The sequence below is a fragment of the Aulonocara stuartgranti genome (genome assembly GCF_965226115.1).
Source record: "Aulonocara stuartgranti genome assembly, chromosome: 8".
NCBI lineage: Eukaryota > Metazoa > Chordata > Actinopteri > Cichliformes > Cichlidae > Aulonocara > Aulonocara stuartgranti.
The window spans coordinates 24,272,240-24,294,714 of record NC_138959.1 but is presented as its reverse complement, the minus strand read 5'-3'; the positions used below and the strand labels follow the sequence as shown (position 1 = coordinate 24,294,714).

The 22,475-nt window shown below is 39.7% G+C and overlaps 1 protein-coding gene across 3 annotated transcripts in view; it reads left to right on the top strand.

The window, feature by feature from the left end:
- The window catches only part of pemt (phosphatidylethanolamine N-methyltransferase), an 82,733-nt gene that overhangs the window by 45,529 nt on the left and 14,729 nt on the right, over positions 1–22,475 (top strand). For all 3 annotated transcript variants that reach the window (XM_082543691.1, XM_082543693.1, XM_082543692.1), the window contains exons 4-5: positions 5,798–5,943; positions 14,337–14,448. In XM_082543691.1, the coding sequence (XP_082399817.1) occupies positions 5,798–5,943; positions 14,337–14,448 (258 nt within the window). The remainder of the gene's footprint in view (positions 1–5,797; positions 5,944–14,336; positions 14,449–22,475) is intronic.

Here is a 22,475-nt window from a genome sequence, read left to right as displayed (position 1 = left end):
TCATACTCAATATAGTAGTACACATTTTTTTAGTTTTCAGCAGAATCACTGTGCTTATTGGTTGTTTATGACAGCGGTCCCAAACCCCCAGGCCACAGACCGGTACTTGTCCGTGAGTTGTTTGGTAGCGGGCCGCAAGAGTTGAGGCTTGGGTGTGAAAGTTATGGTTTTCTTGGTTTTACTTGTTTTTTATTGTTTTTGGTTTTTTTTATAATTTTTAGCGTTAACTTGGTTTCCCTGGGTGTTTTCCTGTGTGTTATGAATAAATCTTCTTTTTTTGGTACTAGTACTGGTTTTATTTTGTTGTATTTATCCGTGAGGCCAGTCCGTGACAATATTGTCGGACATAAACCGGTCTGTAGGGCAAAAAAGGCTGGGGACCGCTGGTTTATGAGACTACCATGGCTGTGTTCTGATCTGCTGCTCGGCCAGTTCAGCAGATTTGTCCTCTGCAGGAAAGCGCAAATAGAAACATGCAATTCTGCTCTGCTCACCACAGCAGATACAATGGTCCTCTGTGGAAAAACAACAAAAAACCCACCTAAAACATTATTACTGTTTTCAGTCCCAGCTAACAGACACACTGACCAATTGACCTTAAAGCCTCTTTGTTGTGCTGCTAAATTGTCCGCCTAAATGACTTGCTTACAGTGCTAATGACCTGATTGCCAGCTACGCCTTTTTATAGCTCTGTCAGACCAAAATATAACTATTTGACAGGCATGCAGGATATCAAGGGAGTTTATTTTTATCTGCCAACCATACAGCACTGATGCTCTCCACTGATTAGGCTTAATGATAAACCTTTAGAGAAAGCTCTCTGAGCTTTAATAAGTCAATTTTGTAATTAACTGTCTATGTTTATCTTTCCTGCTATTAACACAGAGTCGAGAGCAAATGACAGATTTAGAAGTACTAAATATAAAAGGGTTACACATTCAGTCGTACAAATTGCTCTGAATTTGTAACATGAATATATCAAAAATCCATGTATATAAATATGATTAATGTTTGGAAAAGGTTGGCAGCAGGTATTGAATTGGTTGTCTGTACAGCTCCGTTTGCTGATGAATGAGAGACAGCCTGTACTGAACATGCCTGAGAAGACAAACTTTGGAGTGGCCAAACATGAGCTACCTTGAACTGTGAATCAGGGTTCCTAGGAGCAGCCCTGAGTCATGTTACTAAAGCTTTCAAAATTTTGTCCTTTACTAAATGACGTACTTTTAGTAAGTGTACATGTACCTTCGGTTTTACTTCTGCAAGTACAAACTGGCTACAGAGGCTTGTGTTAAAAGCACTGTTGCTCCCTGTGCCTCGAGTTGAATGGGTAGTTTTGTAAGGGAGAAAATCCACAGACACTTACCCATTTGAGAGTTGTTGTTTTTTCTTGGGTGGGGGTAAAGAATCTTTTTGTTTTTAATTTAGGCATTGTAATGTGATTATTTTTGGGTGATGCAATATTAAAACCAGGCATTAACAGTCTACATTGATCATCATTACACAATGCAAGTTACCAAAGTTGTTCCTTAAAGTTGTCTGCAAAGAACTCTTTTAAATGTTGGACAATTATTTGCCCAACATCATCCTGAACTCTGAATCAAGATGCATAAGTATCTCCGCAGAGCGTCACAGAGTTGCTGTCCACATTTTTGACTGTTTCAGTGTAAACACAGAGCAGCTGAGACTAGCAGGAGTAGTAAAAAGATGGAGGGCAGTAGCTCCTCTTTTCTGTTGCATTTACAGTTGAGAGTAATACAAGTTGCTGCAACAGCTGCCTGTGTGATCATGGCAACAACAGAAATCAAAGCGAGAGAAATGCTACACAAGCAGATTTTATCTGTGATGCGTGCAGTGGGCACACAGCAGAGAACAGATAGATGAAGGGGGATAGAGCAGGGGTGGGCAATCTCAGTCCACGAGGGCCGGTGTCCCTGCAGGTTTTAGATGTGTCCTCGAACCAACACAGCTGATTTAAATGGCTAAATTAGCTCCTCAACATGTCCTGAAGTTCTGCAGAGGCCTGGTAACGAACTAATCATGTGATTCAGGTGTGTTGACCCAAGGTGAGATCTAAAACCTGCAGGGACACCGGCCCTCGTGGACTGAGATTGCCCCCCTCCTGGGCTAGAGGATCATCAGCTTCAAACTTAGTAGACAGTTATCAGTGTTTACAATTTTGGTAGAACAAGGTAATATATGTTGCTTTAACAGAATGTGAGTGTTAAAGTAAAAACACATAAAAGGAACAGCCTTGATGGAAAATGTTTGTAGAGACATTTGCCACAGAAAACATCAGCTTCAATAATCCTGCTTTTTCTGTAAAAACATTGGAGCTCTGTTAAGTATCCCCTAAGGGAAGATGCACAATTAAAGCAATGTGCACAGAGCAAACAGGATCCTGCAGAGCATTTCAGGCTTGTTGACACATTCCTTAAAGAGTCAGAGTAGGCCTCCAGGCTCGAAAGAAGAACTCATTTAAGCCCATAACCGATGGACCAGAGGTGTCTGTCAGTCAAGACTGCTAATCTGCAAGAGGTGGCCTCCACTGAATACAATATGTTGGCCCCCATCTGTAACTAAGTCTATCAATTTTTTCTGACTTGAACTAAATGTGGTACATATATGATACATGTAGGAGCCAAAAGTAAGAGTTCGTATTATGCACAAGGTATCTTTTTCTTTTCTTTTTGTCAATTTAGTTCTCTTGTCTAAATGGACATCTCTATCTGAAGTTCTTATTAATCATCTTAAAAGACAACATTTACTTTTCACAGTCTCAAAGTTCTTAAGTTGTCTGGCACATTTTCAAGGATGTATTTGGAGATCCAAAGAGATCTTCATCTTAGACAGATTAAAAAAGACTAGTTGCTGTTTTCTGGCTAAATGAAGTCAACAACTAGTTGACCAGAGTAGACCAGACAGCAGCATTTCCTCGTGAAAGTTGTGAACTGATCTGTGCAGTATTTCTATTTGCTACTGGCTTGTAGTCCTGCCAATAGTAAGCAAAACTATTCGTCACCATTCATTACAAAACATTCAGTGGTCAGTCCCTGAGACCCACTAACCCCCTGCTCACATGCCCGTCCCCCTGACCCCTTTTCCTGCCTCCTTTCCAATCCAAATCTCAGCAGTATGCTCTGACAGACAACCTTACTTAACAGACATCCCAGCAGTTGCTCTTTGTGTCTGACGTGGCAAAATGCCACATCACATTACACTTCCTGCTTCCTTTTGCAAAAGGAGGAACGGCATAAGATTCACAGCACGGACCCCGTAACCTAGTTTTTTTCTTATTAACCGCAAACCTAGTTTGATTTGGGAGCCATTTTCCTCGGCAAGAAGCACACTACATTCAGACCAAAAGCTACAGGTGTGTTAAAGCTTACGCACATATAGACACACTCAAACGCACACATGTACATGTATGTCATCAGCCCCAACACCTGTGTGGATGTTGCCTTTGAAATTCTGGAAAGATATTACTTTTGAATCCCGTGGCCAGGTAACAATTCAGATCAGCTGGCTGTGAGAGTCCTCATAAAATTCAGAGAACTGTAGAATGTAAAAAGATCCCAAAACATAAAAGTCAGATAATAAATCGGCAGTCACTTCTCCCAGGTTGCTGTAATGTAGACTTTACAAACCTAATCCATGACTTGTTCTTTTTAGAAAGAAGAGGGTTTGCAGAACATTTCCTTTTGGAGAAACGAGCCATAATTGTATAGTCTTTTTCGGATTGTCCCATCGTGAACTTTAACATGTCTTAAAATGGACTAAAATTGTTTCAAAATGGTCTTACAGCAAATATTAGTTATTAAAGATCATTTTGTTGTCTTTCCTTTCAGTAGCAGCACCTGCCTGGTACTTACCAATTTAATTCACTTAAACATTAAGGATCTAATTAGGTTTTCACACATGGTGGCTTGGTGTTGTTAAATGACTAATCAGACAGGGTAATATGTTAAACGACGCCATGTGTTGTTGTTCAACTGAGGTTGTATTTACCTAATAAAACAGGTTTACCTTCTTTTTTATGACTATATGAGCCAAATGCTTGGTTTCAGACAAAACTGTGAATCATGCGACCCTACAGCCCTTGTATGTTCCAAGAATAAAACCAGACAGCTTAAAATGAGAATAACAGCTCCGCTATAAGTATTTGATACTTTGTTACATGATGTATAAATGTTGCATTAGTGATTCTCAGTGAATTAAGTAAGGAGTGGTTTAGTCAGTATCCCTACCTTAGTCTCATGAACTTGCCTTTACCCTTTAGAATGGTGTTCATATATAAATATGAATTGTCCACATATGTTTATGGAAGTTGTGCTTCTAATAAATCATAGAGCAAGCAGTGTCTGAACAGTTATTCAGGTGGCACTTAAAGTGGTAATGGTCTGTGGACAAAGTCTCACTGTGAATGCTTTACAATTGAAATCGATAATTGCATTCGTAGTCAGAACTCTGCTAGTATCATCTTTTCATAAAGGCAACACAAAAACCCAGTGGAGCATCTTTTAAAGACCCTTTCATCCTTTTAGAAACTCTTCATTCAAACATTGTATGAAAGCACAAAATGCAAAATAATTTTTTTTTTCAACGAGCACACTTGCCCGACACACAACCCTCACATCATCTGCCAGTCCTGCAGTTGGTGACTAGCTCGATAAATGATCAAATTTATTTTGGGGACATTAAGAAGCAAAATGAAAATGTGTTTTCAAGTATTATTAGAGATAATTAGGTAGAACAGTTTGCAAATCATAGACCTTTAATGGATTACTCTTGTTCTGGATGTATTTCTGTTCAAAGATATCAGAGTAAGGACAGCATGATGGCGTGTTGGTCAGCACTTTTGCCTCACTGGATCCTGGGTTTGAAACCACTATCTAGCCACCGTTGTACTGTCAGGCTATCTTATAAAGTCAGGTCAAAGCTTTACAGTATAATTCTGAGAAACCTAGTTTCCACTCGAGAAAACACCTGATGACAACAGCTTTGAACCGTTAGATTGTTCGGACAGATGCAGATTAAGGCTGGGCCACTGGAGATAGAAAAGAGTGGAAAGAGGAAACAGATTCTACCCACTTCAGCAGCTTACTAAGCTGCTGTATGGCTAAGGTACTTTACATGTGCTACTAAATTTGAAGCCAGATATGCTAATGTTATGTACAAGAGCAAAATCTTATTTTTTAGCATGAAAAAATGCTGCAAGACATTAGTTCTCCATTATTATGTGTTCAGTTACAATACCTGGAGCATCACACAGCATGCCACATCCAGTATGATTTGTGCTGCATGGATGTTACACACTTGTTGTATAAGATAACAACAAATTTGTTATGAACAAAGTCACGACAAGTGGGGGGGTGGCAGCTGTATCTAAACCTGTCCTTATACTCTATTTTTGTGACATTACAGGTGACAGCTGCACCTGTGTTACAACTGCATGCTTCCAACCCTCCAATTTGTGCTGCCCTTACGCTGGCCTTTATTGTACTGGCTGTGTCTGTGTTCTTGAAGTGGTGAATTGTTAGGAGATAAGCTTCAAACCTTTCCACTCCAAAACTTTTCTGTTTTGCAATTGCAGCAGCATGCTAATCTCCCTGTTGTTTCATACAGTATAGTACCACTGTATATTCAGGATGTAAGTTTAGGATATTATGGTAGTATTATACAGGCCTTAAATAAAGCAATTGCTCTACTTTTCTGCTTTTGCTGTACTGTGTATATAACCACTATATTCACCATAATGGGACCTGGTCACTTGTGATTTCTTTTTTTTTTCCTGTAGTATGACAGTGGCAATGAAGGCCCAGGCCAGGTGGGAGGTGATGGAGAGGACGGAGGTTTTCTACGCTGGGATAGGTCTTATGGTGTTTGGTACCCTTCTCGTAGTGAGCAGCTTCCTCGCTCTGGGATTCACCGGAACCTTCCTAGGTGAGTCCCAGACACAGTGTCAGATATTAAATGGACACAAAATAATTTTAGTCTAAATATAACTTCCTATTAAAGAATACTGTACACATCACTGAAGAACAAAGATTTAAACTGTAAGCATCTATCCAGACTGGCATATATCAGCAGACGCTTGATTGCCATTGTTCCCAGAGGGTGAATCCCATGTTGTGGTGATTCCTCTTGTGACACTAAATGGTTTACATATGTAGTTTTTAATACAATTCTTTAACAGGTACTGAATAGATTCTTGCAGGCTGTTAACACACTAACCCAACCTTCAGATGCTAACGATCAGAATTTTATCAAATCAAGCCAGGTGGCTTTATTGTGCATGTGCAGTGATACAGTACACAGTGACACGAGACAGCGTTCCTCCAAGACCATGGTGCTACATATAACAGACAATCAACACATGACTACATAGTACAAGTGCAAGGAAGGACGTAGAGACACTGTTGGGCCTTCTTAGTTAAGGAGCAGGTGCTGAGGGACCAGGAAAGGTTCTCCGTCAAGTCAACGCCAAGGAATCTGGTGCTCTTGACGACCTCCACAGAGGATCCATTGATGTTAGGTGGACAGTGATCTCTCCGTGCTCTCCTGAAGTCAAAATTATCTCTTTTGTTTTGTCCGTGTTCAGAGGCAGGTTGTTGACTCTACACCAAGCATTAGCTGTTGCACCTCCCGTCTGTATGCTGACTCATCGCTCTTGCTGATGAGACCCACCACAGCTGTGTCATCGGCAAACTTGATGATGTGGTTCGAACTGTGCATTGCTGCACAGTCAGCAGAGTGAACAGCAGTGGGCTGAGCACACAGCCCTGAGGGGCTCCAGTGCTCAGTGTGGTGCTGTTGGAGATGCTATTACCGATCCGGACTGACTGATGTCTCTCCGTCAGAATGTCTGGGATCCAGTTGCTCAGGAATGATTGTGTTGAATGCAGTTTGGCCCTCGCTGTTCTGAGGGCTGCCTTTTCGCCTGCTCTGAAGGCGGACTCTCAAGTCTTTAGCAGCTCACACACCTCTGCAGTCATCCACAGTTTCTGGTTGGAGCGTATTGTGATAGTCTTGGACACAGTGACATCATTGATGCACTTGCTGATGTAACTGATCATAGATGATGTTTACTCCTCCAAGTTGGTGCGGTTGCCATTTGTTGCAGCCTCCCTGAACATGTCCCAGTCAGTGTGCTCAAAACAGAGATGGCACCTCACCTTTCTCAGAACCGGTTTGCAGCATCAGTGAGATTGTGGCTACAATAGCATGTAGATGTTAGCATTTACCATAAATTATAATTTTGCTCAGGGTTAAGCATTACAAAACCCCAAGCATGGCCTTAAACACTTGTTTTGTGTTCACTTAACTGCATTAATTATAATAAAATCATATTTTTTTACAAACTATAAAACTATAAACTTTACAAACTATGAGCAAACAAAGCACCACATTGTGCTCTTGTACATGAAAGCTACAATAAAACAGCCTTTAGTAACATTAAGGGATCACATGAGACACAGGAAAATGCAAAAGAGGACATGTAGTTCATGTCTCTACATAAGTAAAGACACATGAACTCTGACACATTTGAACAATTCATGCGCCCCAACATATTTCTCTGAATATAGTCGTTTTCATAATCATGATATGGCGTGTCCCAATATCTTCTTGTTTCCTTCTGAGACAAACACCTTTTCTTTTGTTCAATGTACTCCTGAACACATGCAGGCATTGTTTCAAATGAACATGAGCTCAAGATTGCCAGGACCATTTGGCATGCAGTAGCTTCTGTTTTTTTAGGTCAGTCGACTAAATGAGTCATCTTCAAGAACCAGGCAGATTGTCTGAGCTTCTTCAGCATATTTGTCCATCGGTGCACTGAAATGCCCTCAGACCATCACTCCGCTTCAAACTAATCACTATCTGTGACAACAGAAGGGAGGCAGGAGGAACAGCAGGACGTGCCAGGAATGTGCATGTGTGATAACAGGAGTCTACTTTGTATTCGGAGTGGACAAGCCGGTCGCAAAACGCTGTTTGCAGGTTTCACTCTCCAACCATTTGGAACAATAAATTTTGCAGTTATAAAACAGGAACAATTCAACTTTCAGTATACCTTCAAATAAAAAGCAGTAGTAAAAGCCACATGTCTGGCTGCTGTTACATTTGATGTTTGTGCATACAGTCCTCTGAAAAACTATGGACATGCTGGCTCCTTCCATAGGATAGGGGGTAAGTAGCAGCCAGGCATTACTAATCAAATGCACATGAATAAATAATAATAAGTGTAAACTCCCTGTTGATAACCAGTTAATCAAATGCAATTAATTAGCAGGGAAAATTGATTGATGATATGCCAAAATGTCTATAAAATCAGAGGTTTTGGCAGTTTGGTGACGTGTAGAAATGTTTTTCTTTTCCCTAAATTTAACAATTTTATCTCATCTTGCGTGTTACTGTGTTCTCTGCACTTTCATTGTACTGCCTGTCTGCTTGTCTAGTAACAATAAAGTGAATTGAATAGAATATTTATCTGTTCCTCCGTAACCATGTCATAGACTGATAAAGTCATAAAGAGAAACAATTACTTGAAGCTCTTGAATCATGGGATGTAATTCATTTTTCACAAGACTGCATAGAGAGCTGTGAAAACTCTTTTTAAATTGTATGTTTAATCGAACATTCAATTTTTTTTCTACTTTGAATACAAAAAATCTGAATGAACTGAAATGTTTTAACCATTTTTTTAACGATCGGTTGCACAAAACTGAGAAGTTTTCGACAAATGACAATAGCGTCACAGTAAGTCTCTTTCTGTGGTCAACACTAGACCTTTAGAAAACAAAAGATCGCAGCAACAAAATAGGACATCAAGCAAGAATTAATGAGATAAAATAAAACAACTAAAAATTAAAAAGGTGCTTTTTGTGTTTATAATGTATAAAAATTGTAAAATAAAAAAATGTGATGACCTCAAATTACAGAAACAAAAGTGTAGATGGTGACAATTAAAAAAACAAAAAACAAAAGCTACTGACCAGTCATAGGAGTCACTACTGGTTTATTTAACATTTTCTTTGGTGTGTGGGGAGACGTTGACATGCAGAATTTTAAACAGTGTTATTATGGCAGTGGATGACCTTTCAGCTGGTGGAATAAATATGTGGTATTGCTACCCTTAGCAGCAATAGTTTTACGGCATGTTTTGCAAATTTCTGCAATTTGTTCTGCATCCTCCTTGTGAAATCAACACACATGCTCAGCGCAGTGCGCCAGGTAGAAACTTTTCCGGGTGGGAAGGGGGGATTACATGCAGACAGCTTAATATTCGCAATTTATACTCGATGATTACAAAAAATCGAAGTGCAAGACAAGAGTGACAAGGAAAATATGGTGGCTACTCTATGATTGCCTTGATGTTTTTCGCGTTCAGAGACTAGTTGCAGGTCTGTTGCAGTGACCAACGGTTCACCAGGAGGTTATGCTTGCAACATCCTCAAACTTTGAATGACCACTTTCCATTTGCTTTGTAAGCACTGTCAAACAGAGAGGTGAAGGTTTTCAAATAATTGCTGTCTACTTCATAAGTGCCGACAGATTGACAACATTTTGCAGTCAACCTCAGTCGATTTGGGGGCCCATTTTACACAAGTTGCATTCATCAGCACAAACTAACTGTATGCTGGTTCTGTTCCTATTGAGGCTTTACAGCCACTACCCACATGATGCTAACTTGTCCACCATTTTGCATGTGTGATAATTACGATGACAATGTAGAATCAGATAAATAAGGCCCCAGACACAGAGGCCTACAAACAAGTCTGCATCCATCTGACAACCACTGGGGCATGAGGTTAAAATGTATACGCCCTGACCAATTCTGAGTGGGTAATGGTAATTGATGGCACTTGCTGGGAAAATCAAATGATTGCACACAGGTCTACAGTCCAGTCAGTGACACCCTGACAACCACCTGTCATTAGTGAAAAACATGTGGTTTGCAACTGGTTGGCAAAAACCTCCTTGCTTTGGTTGGTAGAATACTTTGAAGACAGCAGCTGACTGCAAGTAGTCTCAGACCTAGTTCCCATCTTTTAATCAACCATTTCCAAGGCAACAAGATTGCAGGTTCATTGCACACTGTCTCAATAATTTTGGTCACGGAGTGGTCTCAAACCACCATTTGTCTAGTGTGACTGCAGCATGAGATATACAGGGCAAAAACTATGAGGAGTTTTAAATGTTAATCAAATAATAAAGATCTTTGTATTCCTCCCAACTGTTTCCCAACTGATTAATCTGAATTAATTTGAAAATTTCTGTCTGTGTAAGTTTACATATATGTGTTTCACTCTTGAGATGATTTTAATTGTGTCGGTATGATCTCTATGTTCCACCATGTTCCCTTTGCCCTTCCACCCACATAAACAAACACATACTGAAGGACATAGCCTGTGGGTGTATGTTGTGTTTCAATGTCTTATATGCTCTATATTAATCCCCTTGAGTCACGGTGACCTGATGATTCAAATTGATGGCACAAGGTTAGAAACAAAGATCCAAACAAAATCAAATTACGCTCGGTGTTAACCTGTTGATTCTGATCACAGACCCACATCTTTAACCTCTAGACTACCACAGTTATTGCAGCTGCTTGTCCACCAAATCCAAATTGCCTAATTTCATAACCGTATTGAAACGACAGTGACGCAGGAGCTCTTAAATCTAAACGGGTTAACAGTAGTCACTTTGAAAGTCAAAAATTGAGGTTAGCATATTGTTCCGTCAGCCAGTTACAGCTGGTTTTCTATTCAAAACCAAGAAATTTGTTTATATAATCAAATTTATATAATTTTTTTTTTTATCCAACTCTACCTGTGGCGTTTAAATGAGCATACATTATGAAAATCGTTATATAACTTGGACACTTGGACACAATTCAGCAGGTCAGTGTTACCTACTGGAGTCTGCATGTAAGTGTATGTGTAAATATTTGTGTGTGTGGGTGTATGAGGAGGGTATAAGGGAAATATTAGAATTTTCATGCCCTGTTACATTTAATTCCCAAAATGGGTCAGAAAAAGTTCATGTGTGTGCAGTACTTCTTACGTAGTAGACCTTAAAGGGCTAACGTTACTTTGAGTGGTGACCTAGTTTAGCTGCTCTCACTAACATTTTACTCGCAGACATGCATTTGTTTAACAGACACCTCTATTTTATGGCAAAAGTATCAGAAAGACATGTCAAAATGGCTTTGACATTTAAACCTCTGAGGTCTAAGTGATTTTCAGTTTCTCCTGGTCATGAAACACTAAACCAGCTTCTTATCCTCTTATGAGATTTAAGCGTGCGAGGGAGTTTACTCAACCAGCCTAGATGTGTCTTGAGGACCTGGAGAGGGCATTCAACAGTCTTCTTTATACAGTCTTATTCACAAATGCCTTTGTGAATAAGATGTATTGGGCCTGTTGTTGGAGCTATGCAGTACAAATGTAGTGAGATCTTGATTCACATTTTAAGCAATAAGTCTTGGACTTCAAGCTGAGGGGCGGTAGGTGTCAGATTTGGTTGACAATGACTTCTAGCTTGTAAAGGACACAAAGTCTGAGGCCATGTCTCTCAGAATAGGCAGAGTGCCCACTCCGGGATAGGGACAGGTTTCTCTGTGTAATGTCTTCTCAGTTTCTTTAAATGAACAAACAGGATCGGGTCAATTTTATAGCAACAACTCCTTTTATTCAGCATCTGCATTTATGACAAAGGGCAACAAAGTGGGATGGCTAATTCTCGTGGACAGCCAGCGTGAGCCCTGTGTGAAAAGGCTCCAGAGTGTCTTTACTGGTAAAGTGGTCTCACAGAAAATTAACATCTAACTCAACATAAGGATGACATGTTACACTAGCTGTCAGATTTTTGTTAGAAACAGACTTGACAGGATATTTTCCTAATACTTGCATAAAGTACAAACAATATATGTTGCCATATTTACAATACTGTGTACAATATAATAGTATTACAAGTTCTAAGTTTGATAGCCACTCTTAAATGTACATATATACATATATATTAGGGGTGCAACGATACACAAAATTTACGGTTTGGTTCGATACTTTGGTGTCACAGTTCGATATTTTTTCGATACAAAAAAATGTTCATGCCTTTTTAATTTGTCATTTATTAAAATGATAATATATATTTTAACTCAAAAGTACAGTTTTTAAATTTAACCCTAACCCTTGTGCGTGTTTTTTATTTTGACAGCGAATGCGCACCTGCGGACCACTTATGTGCAGCCCTGGTTATATAGTTCGTCATATTGCAGCCACAGAAATTATTTTGTCCATGAAACCATAAAGCTGCACTTTCTTTTTGCCTTATAGTCTCATTTGTCATAACTTCTCCGTTTTGTGGTAAGCTTTTCTTTGGCTGTCACTTCTTCACCCTGACCTGTCTTATTTGGCTCAGCAGAACTAAAATATATATATCCTGCTGCTTTTACACACGCACTCACATAAGCTCAGCAATTCTCTGCGCAATCAACCTCTCACATGTTTAAGCTTGCTGTGGGAGATTTCACTTGTCATGTTTGCATAGTAAGCTAACGATTAATAAGACGATGTCAGAGGAATTGGTGCGCAAATTATCATCACTCACAGATCAGTGCTGTCGCTCTCTATACACAGTTCGCACGATTGCAAAGTGAAAGCAAAAAAACAAGCGCAAATTCAAACGCGATTTCAATATGTCATATATTGACCGTGGCTCACAGATGCCAATGACATAATTACCCAGCTACATTTCTGAAAGAATGCAAAAGCATTGACATATATTTTTCCTTCCTACAATAGCCCGACGGGCAGGGAAGAGATAGATTTTGGTAGCCCGACTGAAAAAAATCGCTAGCTACAGGACGTCGGGCTAGCGATATTGCAAGCCCTGTATCTGATTGAGGAATCACTCATCTTTGGAAAAGAGAGTTTATTACAGAGAAATGTCTCTTTCCAAAATAAAAGCTATACTATCCGCTTCTTCTGGGCTATATTCTCAGCAGCATAAGGAGAATCATGTGCTAACAGCTGTCTAAATGACTCGGCTAAAGTTAGTAGCATGCTTGTTGTTTTGGTCTTTGCACTAGGATGATGTCGGCGTAAATGTGCAGTCATATTCGTTGTGTTCCCACTAGTGCTTTCAGGTTAATCTCGTTGAAATGACCTTAACGCCACAACACGGCAAATCTCCGTTAACGAGCTACCGCCGATCGCCCCGTGTGTGGGGCTAGACAGCCAACACTTTAACGAGCTAACTGCGCTAACACACTAGCTCCCACCCATGTAATTGAGCATTGCATGGCACATCCAACATACTGTTTTACTTTAGTCCATGACTCGCTTACCTTCAGGGTCATACGTCACATGAAAACCAAAATAATTCCAAACGCCAGATCTGAATATGAATATATATATATATATATATATATATATATATATATATATATATATATATATATATATATATATATATATATATATATATATATATATATATATATATATATGAGTCATCGACTCATGTTGCACCAGTAAATACAAAGCAGTGGCGCCAACCAGAAAATAGTCCCATTTGCAGTAACACATCTTTGTGAGGCCAGCTTTTAGGCACTAGTGTACTAGGAGGGAAGAAAAAAAACAAAATCACTGAGTGCCCATCAGTGGGTCTCATCTCTGACTAAGGCACTATGCTGCCATACACTTTGCCATTCCTAAGAGTGGGGTTGTCAGAAAAAGTCCCATTACTAAAAGTTAAGGACATATTTCTGCTAAAACAGGTCACCAAAAGAGGTTGTCAGAGGTTCTAAAAAGTTTCTTTTGTAATATTTTGCTATGAAACAAAGTCCAAAGATTACACATGAAGTCATGCCCATAGAGTTGTATTGTTGACACCAGTAACAGCCAGGTGACGCACAGCACCCAGACACTGCAGCATTAACACAGCTGTGTCATGTTCCCGGCAGTGTATCCTCAGTCTGACTTTAGTGTTGTGTTGTTTTGTCAGGTACATGTCAAAAATCATCGTAGACTTGATAAGCAGGTCCAAAATCTGTCTGGTAGGATTGTGAAAACAAGACATCAGTTGATGGCATAGCAGAAACCATGGTAGCGCTGTGCAAGTCCAAAGGGCTTTGCTGACTGAATCCATGTCTACTAGGGACTAGTTGATAAGATGATGTAGAACTGAAATTTGGACAGTTTAGAAATGTTTTCTGCTTCTTGCCAAGTGCTACTGGGATGCACTCCAGTTTCCTGAATCACTGAAAAGAAAAAGAAACTGTCAGACTGAAGTTATGAAACACAGGTTTTGTCCTTTTATGTATTTTCCAGGTGACTACTTTGGCATTCTGATGGATGAGAAGGTAACAGGCTTTCCTTTCAACATCACAGAGAACCCAATGTACTGGGGCAGCACAGCTAACTACCTCGGCTTGGCACTCATGTAAGTGTGTGTGTGTGTGTGTGTGTGTGTGTGTGTGTGTGGTGTGTGTTGGAGACTCTGTGTGTGACAGTAGAGGTCACTTTTATGGAAGTGATTAGCACAAGATGGAGAAAGGAAGAGATTTTGCTTAATAAGTTAGCAATATCTTTGTTTCAAATATAACCAGAGGAGTTTGTAGCGTGTTAATAAATGAGTCCCCTGATGTACGTCAAAAGTCGTTCTAAATAAAGCGAGAGCAGATAATAACCTGGAACCTAAAAATTGTAAATGTTTCTCAAGTTGCAAACTGCTCTTTGTAAATACAGTAAAAACTTTTACGTGTGCTTGTTTCTATGACAACTGTGACCAGGCTGCTGCTACGAGCTCAGCGTGTGCAGTTGCTAGGCAGGCACTCTCTTATTGAAGACCCAGCTGCCGAAAAGCTATTAGCCTCCCATTCTTCCTCTCATGGAGCTATACGGACTCCATTCCGAGTGTTGCCTCATCTTCACTCCATTTTCTGTTATGACAAATTTTAGCCCCATTTTCTCTTTGCTTTGGATTTAATTTGCACTCTATCCTCTATTCTCAGCTCTCGTCTCACTCCCACCTCTTTTCTCTATATCTCTCTCACTTGTGTTCATACAGTTGCTTTAACTCTATCTTTGATGCAACTTTATTATATATGCCGAAATATCATAGCATGCTCTGCCTCAGCCTGCTCTGTTCTGTTCAGAATACCCAATATCACATTGCCTGTCGATGGTCAGCAGGAAGCTATCTTTAGCAGTCATGTTCTTCAAGACTTCTCATCCAAAATAAGTTATTTTTGTTTTCATGTGAAGGGATCATTTGTAGTAATAAGCCCTAGAGAATGATCTGCTAACTTTGGCGGCGAGTGGATATGACAAAGGTATTGTAAAACTGCTACAGTGTCTACAAAAATGCGTCAACCGAAATGGCGATTATTTAGAAAAATAAATAAGTCTTCAAGCCTTAAAATGATGTCAATATTATGGAAAATAAATGGTTGTTTGTATTTCTAAAATGATAGGAGACCTTACTTTTGGGATTGCCCTCGTATTTTCCTTCAGGTTTATGACCGTGACTGTCTGCAATGATGATGCTGCTACAGCACTGGTACCAGAGGTTTGCAATGGAATGTTACAGTAACAGAAATTTGATTTTCAAGTGAAATGCAGTTGAATTTTTACATTTCTAATCATACAGTTCAGCTTAATTTAGACATGCGTGATGACTGTATTTAGAACCTACAAGTCCACGCTACTTTCTTACTCCATTGCCAGCATTTGTATCTGTGTGGGCTGTGTTCACAACACATGTAATTACATTTATGCGGTCATGGCATGGGTTTTTCCAAAAACAGCTAAAGTGCAGCTACAGTGTATTTAGTAAAAAAGTTACTAATGTTTATAAGTTTTAATTATTTGGTAGGGGGTTGGTGTCCTGATTGCCCTCATGACTTGGAAGAACAATTTTCAAAAGTTGTTACATTCTGATGGCATAGCGTTGGAGTTGCAGTCTGTATCATCATCATCATCATCTGTCACGACTTAGTCCACATTAGTTCACCGTACACAGAACACCAGCTGCTTAAAGAGCACTGAATATCAGATAGTACCCCTCTGTGACTCCCTCTTTTTCCTCACATTTTATAAGAACTAAGTAAATATAATTTGTTTTATTACAATTGTAAAATCCAGCTGATTAAAAAGTGTGGTGAATGCTGCTCTTTAGCTGCATCATTGACTGCAGTCATGTGTTATGCTTGTGAGATGGATTATTATTTCTTACTAAGAGAGAACAACAACACTGACTTTCAGAAGGTCACTCTCTGCTTCTGGCAAAATCACACAACTGTGCACTAGCCTGTTGTTTTATACAGCTGTGGTGCCTACTTTGGTGTGTATGTGGAGAGTGTCCCAGCAGAGGCAGTGTGTAATCATAAATCTCTGAAATGCAGCGTGAAGCAGTTTCACTGCTCCTACGTTTGTTTTCTCGTTTTGTCTTCATTATATTTTTGATCTTTGGTTAATAGTTTTTAGTTTTGTCATATTAGTCTGGTACTTGTTGAATTGATTTCTTGTTTCATATTCTAGTATATTGGAAGTTTTAGTTCTTATGATATTGATTCTAATGGTTATTCTACCATTTAACGTTTTGTGATCTCTTGTGTTCTGTTTAACACCTTGACTATTTTTAGTAGCAGTTTGTCTGCCTGTGCCTCCTTGTGTTTTGTTGTCACATTGGTCCTCTTGACATTGTTAACCATGTCTGTGTCAGTCTGTTTTGGTTATTTATTGTTTTACTTAGAATATCTGATGTATTTTGTGCCCTGATAGTTTTGCTTCCTCTCTTTGTCTTTCTCAGATTCTCCATATTGTTTTCACCTGTTGTTAAGTACTTTCATATGTGCTGCCCACCTGTTTGTCAATAAGCCCTCAAATATATATACCCTATATGGACAAAAATACCAGGCCACTAACAGACTAGACCTACAGGAGCTGCTAGTCTATGGAAACCAAGGTCATGAAGCTCCCATCCCACAGTGTTTCTGTTGAAGGTAATATCAGCAAAGGTCTGAGTCTGGAGAGCATTAGCAACTTTTCCACATTATCTGCCTCAGCACTGTGCGACCCCGATCTGTAGCTTTACTTTGTGGCTGAGTTGATGATAATTATTAAATAATTATTCACTGATCGCTTGAGAGTGTTTACTGGAGATTGTTGCCTGTCGCCAGGTGATATTGGTTACAAAAAGGTGTATGGGGTCGCACCAAAAACCTTCTCGTGATTGGTTTGCTTGCTAGCAGATCGCCGTGATTGCACATAGTTTCTTTGGAAAACACTGGCTTGTCTGCAAATACTTGCGAGCTTTTGATCAGGTAGTTGTGAAACTGTGAAGACTGTGACACAAAAGTAAATGTAACACTTTTTGAAATAAGTTGGCTTCAGTAGTGAAGCACAAGTTTTACTTGGAAAGCAAATGGTTTCCATTTCCATTTTCTGCTCCGTGGTAAGATAGTGAGCGCTCGTAGACCTTTCGGCAACTTCCATGTAGACTACAGGTAACTGGCAATCTGTTAGCAACCACAGCGATCAGGACATTGTCAGTTTGCACTTTCTTTGTGACCCATTTCATCCCAGGACAGCCTGCAACCTCCTGCAGTTTGGACAAAAGACATTTTTTCCAACCAGTTGTTAGCTACCACTGTGTGTCATTTCAATCATAGTTCATGCCATTCAGAATAAGAGGGAGTTGGGTTTTTTTTGTTTTTAAAATATGAGACATAAACTGAGCATTGAAGCATTGGTGAAGAATATAAAAATGAGGCTTAGAAAGAAAGAACGGAATCTATTGGCAATAACTTGTGAATCATCCACTGTTTGACAAAAAGAAAGATCAATAAATGTGAACAGAGAGTGCAGGTGGTTCAACAAATGGCTCGATCAGACATACAGACTTTCATCTAAAAATTAGGGTGCTGAGCAGCATTCAACAAGTGGGGCACTCAGTACAGAAGACTATCCAGCATAAATCAATACAATGGAACAGCCTAGATCTATGCTTGTATTCCTCAGACTACTCAAATAGTGTTGGAAAGGGTTATTGCAGCTGATTTATCAAGTTACAATGTGAAGATAAAGAAAGGGAGATAAAATACGCAGATGGCTGATGGTTTTATCTTTCTATCTCAGTGATAATGTACAGTGCATCCAGACAGTATTCACAGCACTATCACAGAATCTTATTCCACAATGGATTACATTTATTTTCACCTAAAAATTCTGCACACTCCATACTCCATGAAGTGAAATACTTTTGCTTTAAATTCTTGCAAATTTATAAAAAAAATAAAAACAAAAATATAACACATTAATAAGTATTGACAGAATTGAACAATCGTTTTTTGAAGCACCTTTGGCAGCAATTACAGCCTCTATGAGTATGATGCTTGGTGCACCCGTTTCTAGGTATTTTCTCTCATTTTTCTTTGAACTGCTTTAAGCTCCATTAGATTAGATGGGCAACATTTGTGTGCAGCCATTTTTAGATTTCTCACAAGATATTTAATTGGGTTTCCACTCTGGACTCTGCCTGGATTACTCAAGGGTCTTCAGCAGAGTGGTCCCAAATCCACTCCTTTGTTATCTTGGCTGTGTGCTTAGGGTTTGTGGTTCAGAGTGCTCTGGGCCAGGTTGTCATCAAGGATGTCTCTGTACATTGCTGAATTCCTCTTTCCTGCAGCTGTGACTAGTCTCCCAGTTTGTACTGCCTAAAAACATCCCCACAGCATGATACTTCCACCACCATGCTTCACTGTAGGAACAGGTGACGAGTGGTGTCTGGTTTCCTCCAGACATGCCACTTGGCATTCAGGCCAAAGATGTTTGTTTCATCAGAGCAGAGAAATTTGTTTCTCATGGTCTTGGAGTCCTTTAGGTATCTTCTGGCAAAATCCAGGTGAGCTTCCATGTGCCTTTTACTGAGGAATTGCTTCCATCTGGCCACTTTGCCATTGTCTGATCAGTAGAGTTCTGCAGAAATGGTTGTCCCTTTGAAAGGTGGTCCTCTCTACACAGAGCAATTCTGGAGCTTTGTCAGAGTGACCATCAGGTTCTTGGTCACATCTCTGCCTGTGGCTCCTGATCACTCAGATTGGCTGAGCAGCCAGCTTTGGGAAAAGTTCTGATGATTCCAAACTTCTTCCTTCTACAGATGATAGAGGCCACTTTGACCACTGGGGGACCTTCAGTGCTGTATTAAGTTTTCTATACCCTTACCCACACCTGTGCCTCGATATAATCTTTCAGGGGTCAACAGTCCATTCCTTGGATTTGATGGCTTGGTTTGCACTTTGACATGCTCTGTCAGCTATGGCACCTTATATAGACGAGTCTTTTTTTGCTAAAGCATATAGTTAGGGCTGGACCAGGTGATCCTGAATCCTCCCTTAGTTATGCTGCAATAGACTTAGGCTGCCGGGGGATTCCCATGATGCATTGAGTTTTTCCTTTCCAGTCACCTTTCTCACTCACTATGTATTAATAGACCTCTCTGCATTGAATCATATCTGTTATTAACCTCTGTCTCTCTTCCACAGCATGTCTTTTATCCTGTCTTCCTTCTCTCACCCCAACCGGTCGCAGCAGATGGCCGCCCCTCCCTGAGCCTGGTTCTGCTGGAGGTTTCTTCCTGTTAAAAGGGAGTTTTTCCTTCCCACTGTCGCCAAAGTGCTTGCTCATAGGGGGTCATATGATTGTTGGGTTTTTCTCTGTATCTATGAAGCGCCTTGAGGCGACTTTTGTTGTGATTTGGCGCTATATAAATTGAATTGAATTGAGCATTTTCAAATCATGTCCAATCAACTGAATTTGCCACAGACGGACTCACATGCACATCAAGCACTTGAGCTCAGTTTTGAGTGTCATGTTATAAAGACTGTCAATGGCTATCTACTTGTTATATTGTTGTTTTTTATTTTTGATAAATTTGTAAGGAAACCAATACTAGCTTTTTTCACTTTGGTGATGGGGTATTGGGCATAGAATTTAAGGTGAAAAATGAATTTACCATAATTGTCGGGCTATAAGCCGCTACTTTTTGCACAAGCTTTGAACCCTGCGGCTTTTCTATGGATTTTCCATGATTTTTGTGATATCGTAAGACGATTTGTTTTGTTTGTTCCGCTGTTGTACGGCACTACGTTGCCTGACGGAAGGATCGGGGTTCAAGAGTGGTATGTTAGTCACATGTCCGTCCGCCAGGCAACGTAGTGCCGTACGAAGTAGCGCGAAAAACAAACTTCAAATTAACGCTACGCATTCAGCGGGAGGCGTGGATGACGAGCGGCGATAAACTTGCGAAAAGCAAGTTATGCCCAACTCCACCGGTGGATTCTGACAGCGTGGAAAAGTGCGAAAACATCCACGATCACCAACGGATTTTGAAGGGCTGGACTGCTGCATGATGGAGAGGAGGACACCGCCACGGCCCTTCTGAGGGTGTTCGACTCTGACACTGACAACGAGGATTTCTTTGGTTTTGAAAGTGACAACGAAGGAGAGAAGCGGAGAGTGGATAACGAAGCCATCCTGAGCCTGTTCGTTTCCGACATTGGAGAAGAGGACTTTGGTGGTTTTATTGCGCAGGAAGAAGAGAAAGATGGTGAATGACTGACTTTTCTTCTTGTTAAAGCCGTGTCACTGCACCTGAGCCTAAAAGGTAGTCCGAATCTATTTTTCTGGTGTGCTGTAGGTTACTGTTATGTACTACATGTGCAAATATGTACCCATAACTTGTTTTTCAAAATATTAATAAAAGGGGTGTGTCTCCAAACAGCCATCTCTTTCCTGACAATTCCCTTTGTGCATATTCTCTTACATATGATAAGTCAACATTGAAACACCTGCGGCTTTTAGTCAGGTGCGGCTAATGTATGTACAAAACAGGATTTTCCCCTGATTTTAGCTTGTGCAGCTAATATTCAGGTGCGCTTTGTAGTCCGGGAAATACGGTAATCCATTTTGGAAGAAGACTGTAACATAACAAAATGTGGAACAAATGAAGCACTGTGAATACTGTCCAGAAGCACTGTATTATATTTCTAAAGGTATTGTTGATCCACTAAAAGCCATTTCCACATGATATAAAATTCTTGAAGAATTTATGATGTGAAGTGACACCTTTGTCACTTTCATTTGCTTTAATAAATTTTTCATCTACATATGCGTCATATCTGCTTCAAAGAAATGACCTGATAAAGACTTATCAGAGATGATACTCATGCAAGTGCAATATCCCATTAAGAATGCTTCTCTTTCTTATTATGTAGAGAGGAGAATGTGCCAAATAAACATTTCTGTTATCTCCCACCTCCACATGAGCTGTCAATCATAGGTAAGATAATTGCACTATTTTAAAGTGCTGTTCAATTAAAATGGTGATATTGTGTGACTGTCTGACTCACTAGATTTTTGCTTAGGCTGTAACCTCTGTGAATCTTTCCTTTAAACCCACATATCGTCATCAACCGGCTAACCTGAGACCGGAGAATGTTTTCTGTTCTCCTCATTTCTTCAAAGGTTATACCAATTACTGCTTGGGTATATTTTACAGAATTCCAGCCCAACATGGTACTTGATTTTGATGTCCTCCGGTGATCTGTAATAAGGCTATGAAGTATATAAGTGGATGGTCAGTGCTAAGCTTTTTTTAAATGGCTATTTTAGGTCAGATTATAGTATAAATTGGACCCAGAGAGACACACAGACTCTGACATTCACTTTTTTCTCCTCATCTCGAAATTTTTGCTCAGACATCTAAAGTGTATTTTTAATTCTATGAGTTGCTCAAATATGCTGTGAATTGTTAAAACTCATGTTTACCATTGTTTTTTTAGTTCATTTGTTTGTTTGTTTTCAGAGACCTGATTTGGCTGAGAGGTTATAATGCTAAGATATCAGTTAAGCTGATTTAGCTTAGTTTCCCGAGTCCATCCACAGACTGGAGTTTGGAACTGTAGCCTCTGGTTTATAGATTTAACTGGTAATTGTGTGACAGTAGGTTTCATGTAATTTTACAGAGTGACAAGAAAGTAATGTAACGAGTAAATTTACTTTCTCCAGAGAGTAATTAAGTAAGTAATTAGTAATGTGTAATACATTACCCAGTAGTGACCACACTTGAATGCAGAGATTTTAGCATGTTTGCTAACTGGAGTGTTCATGTGCACACAAGCACGATGCCACAGACGTCCCAGCAGTCTGCCTTCATCAGGATGAAATAGGATGAAATGTTAATATTAATATTCTTGTTAATACTTGAAATCTTGATTTAAAGCCAGATAGCAAAACAATGCTAATTAGCAAATATTATCGTGCTACATACTTAAGCTAAGGTAGCAATGTGCTGAAAGTAAACATGATAGCTTCGTCATTCACAGCATGTTAGAACACCTGTTCTTCAAAGGTCACCACCACAATAAACTGCTCTCGTACATCTGTTGTGACATGATGGAGGTACTG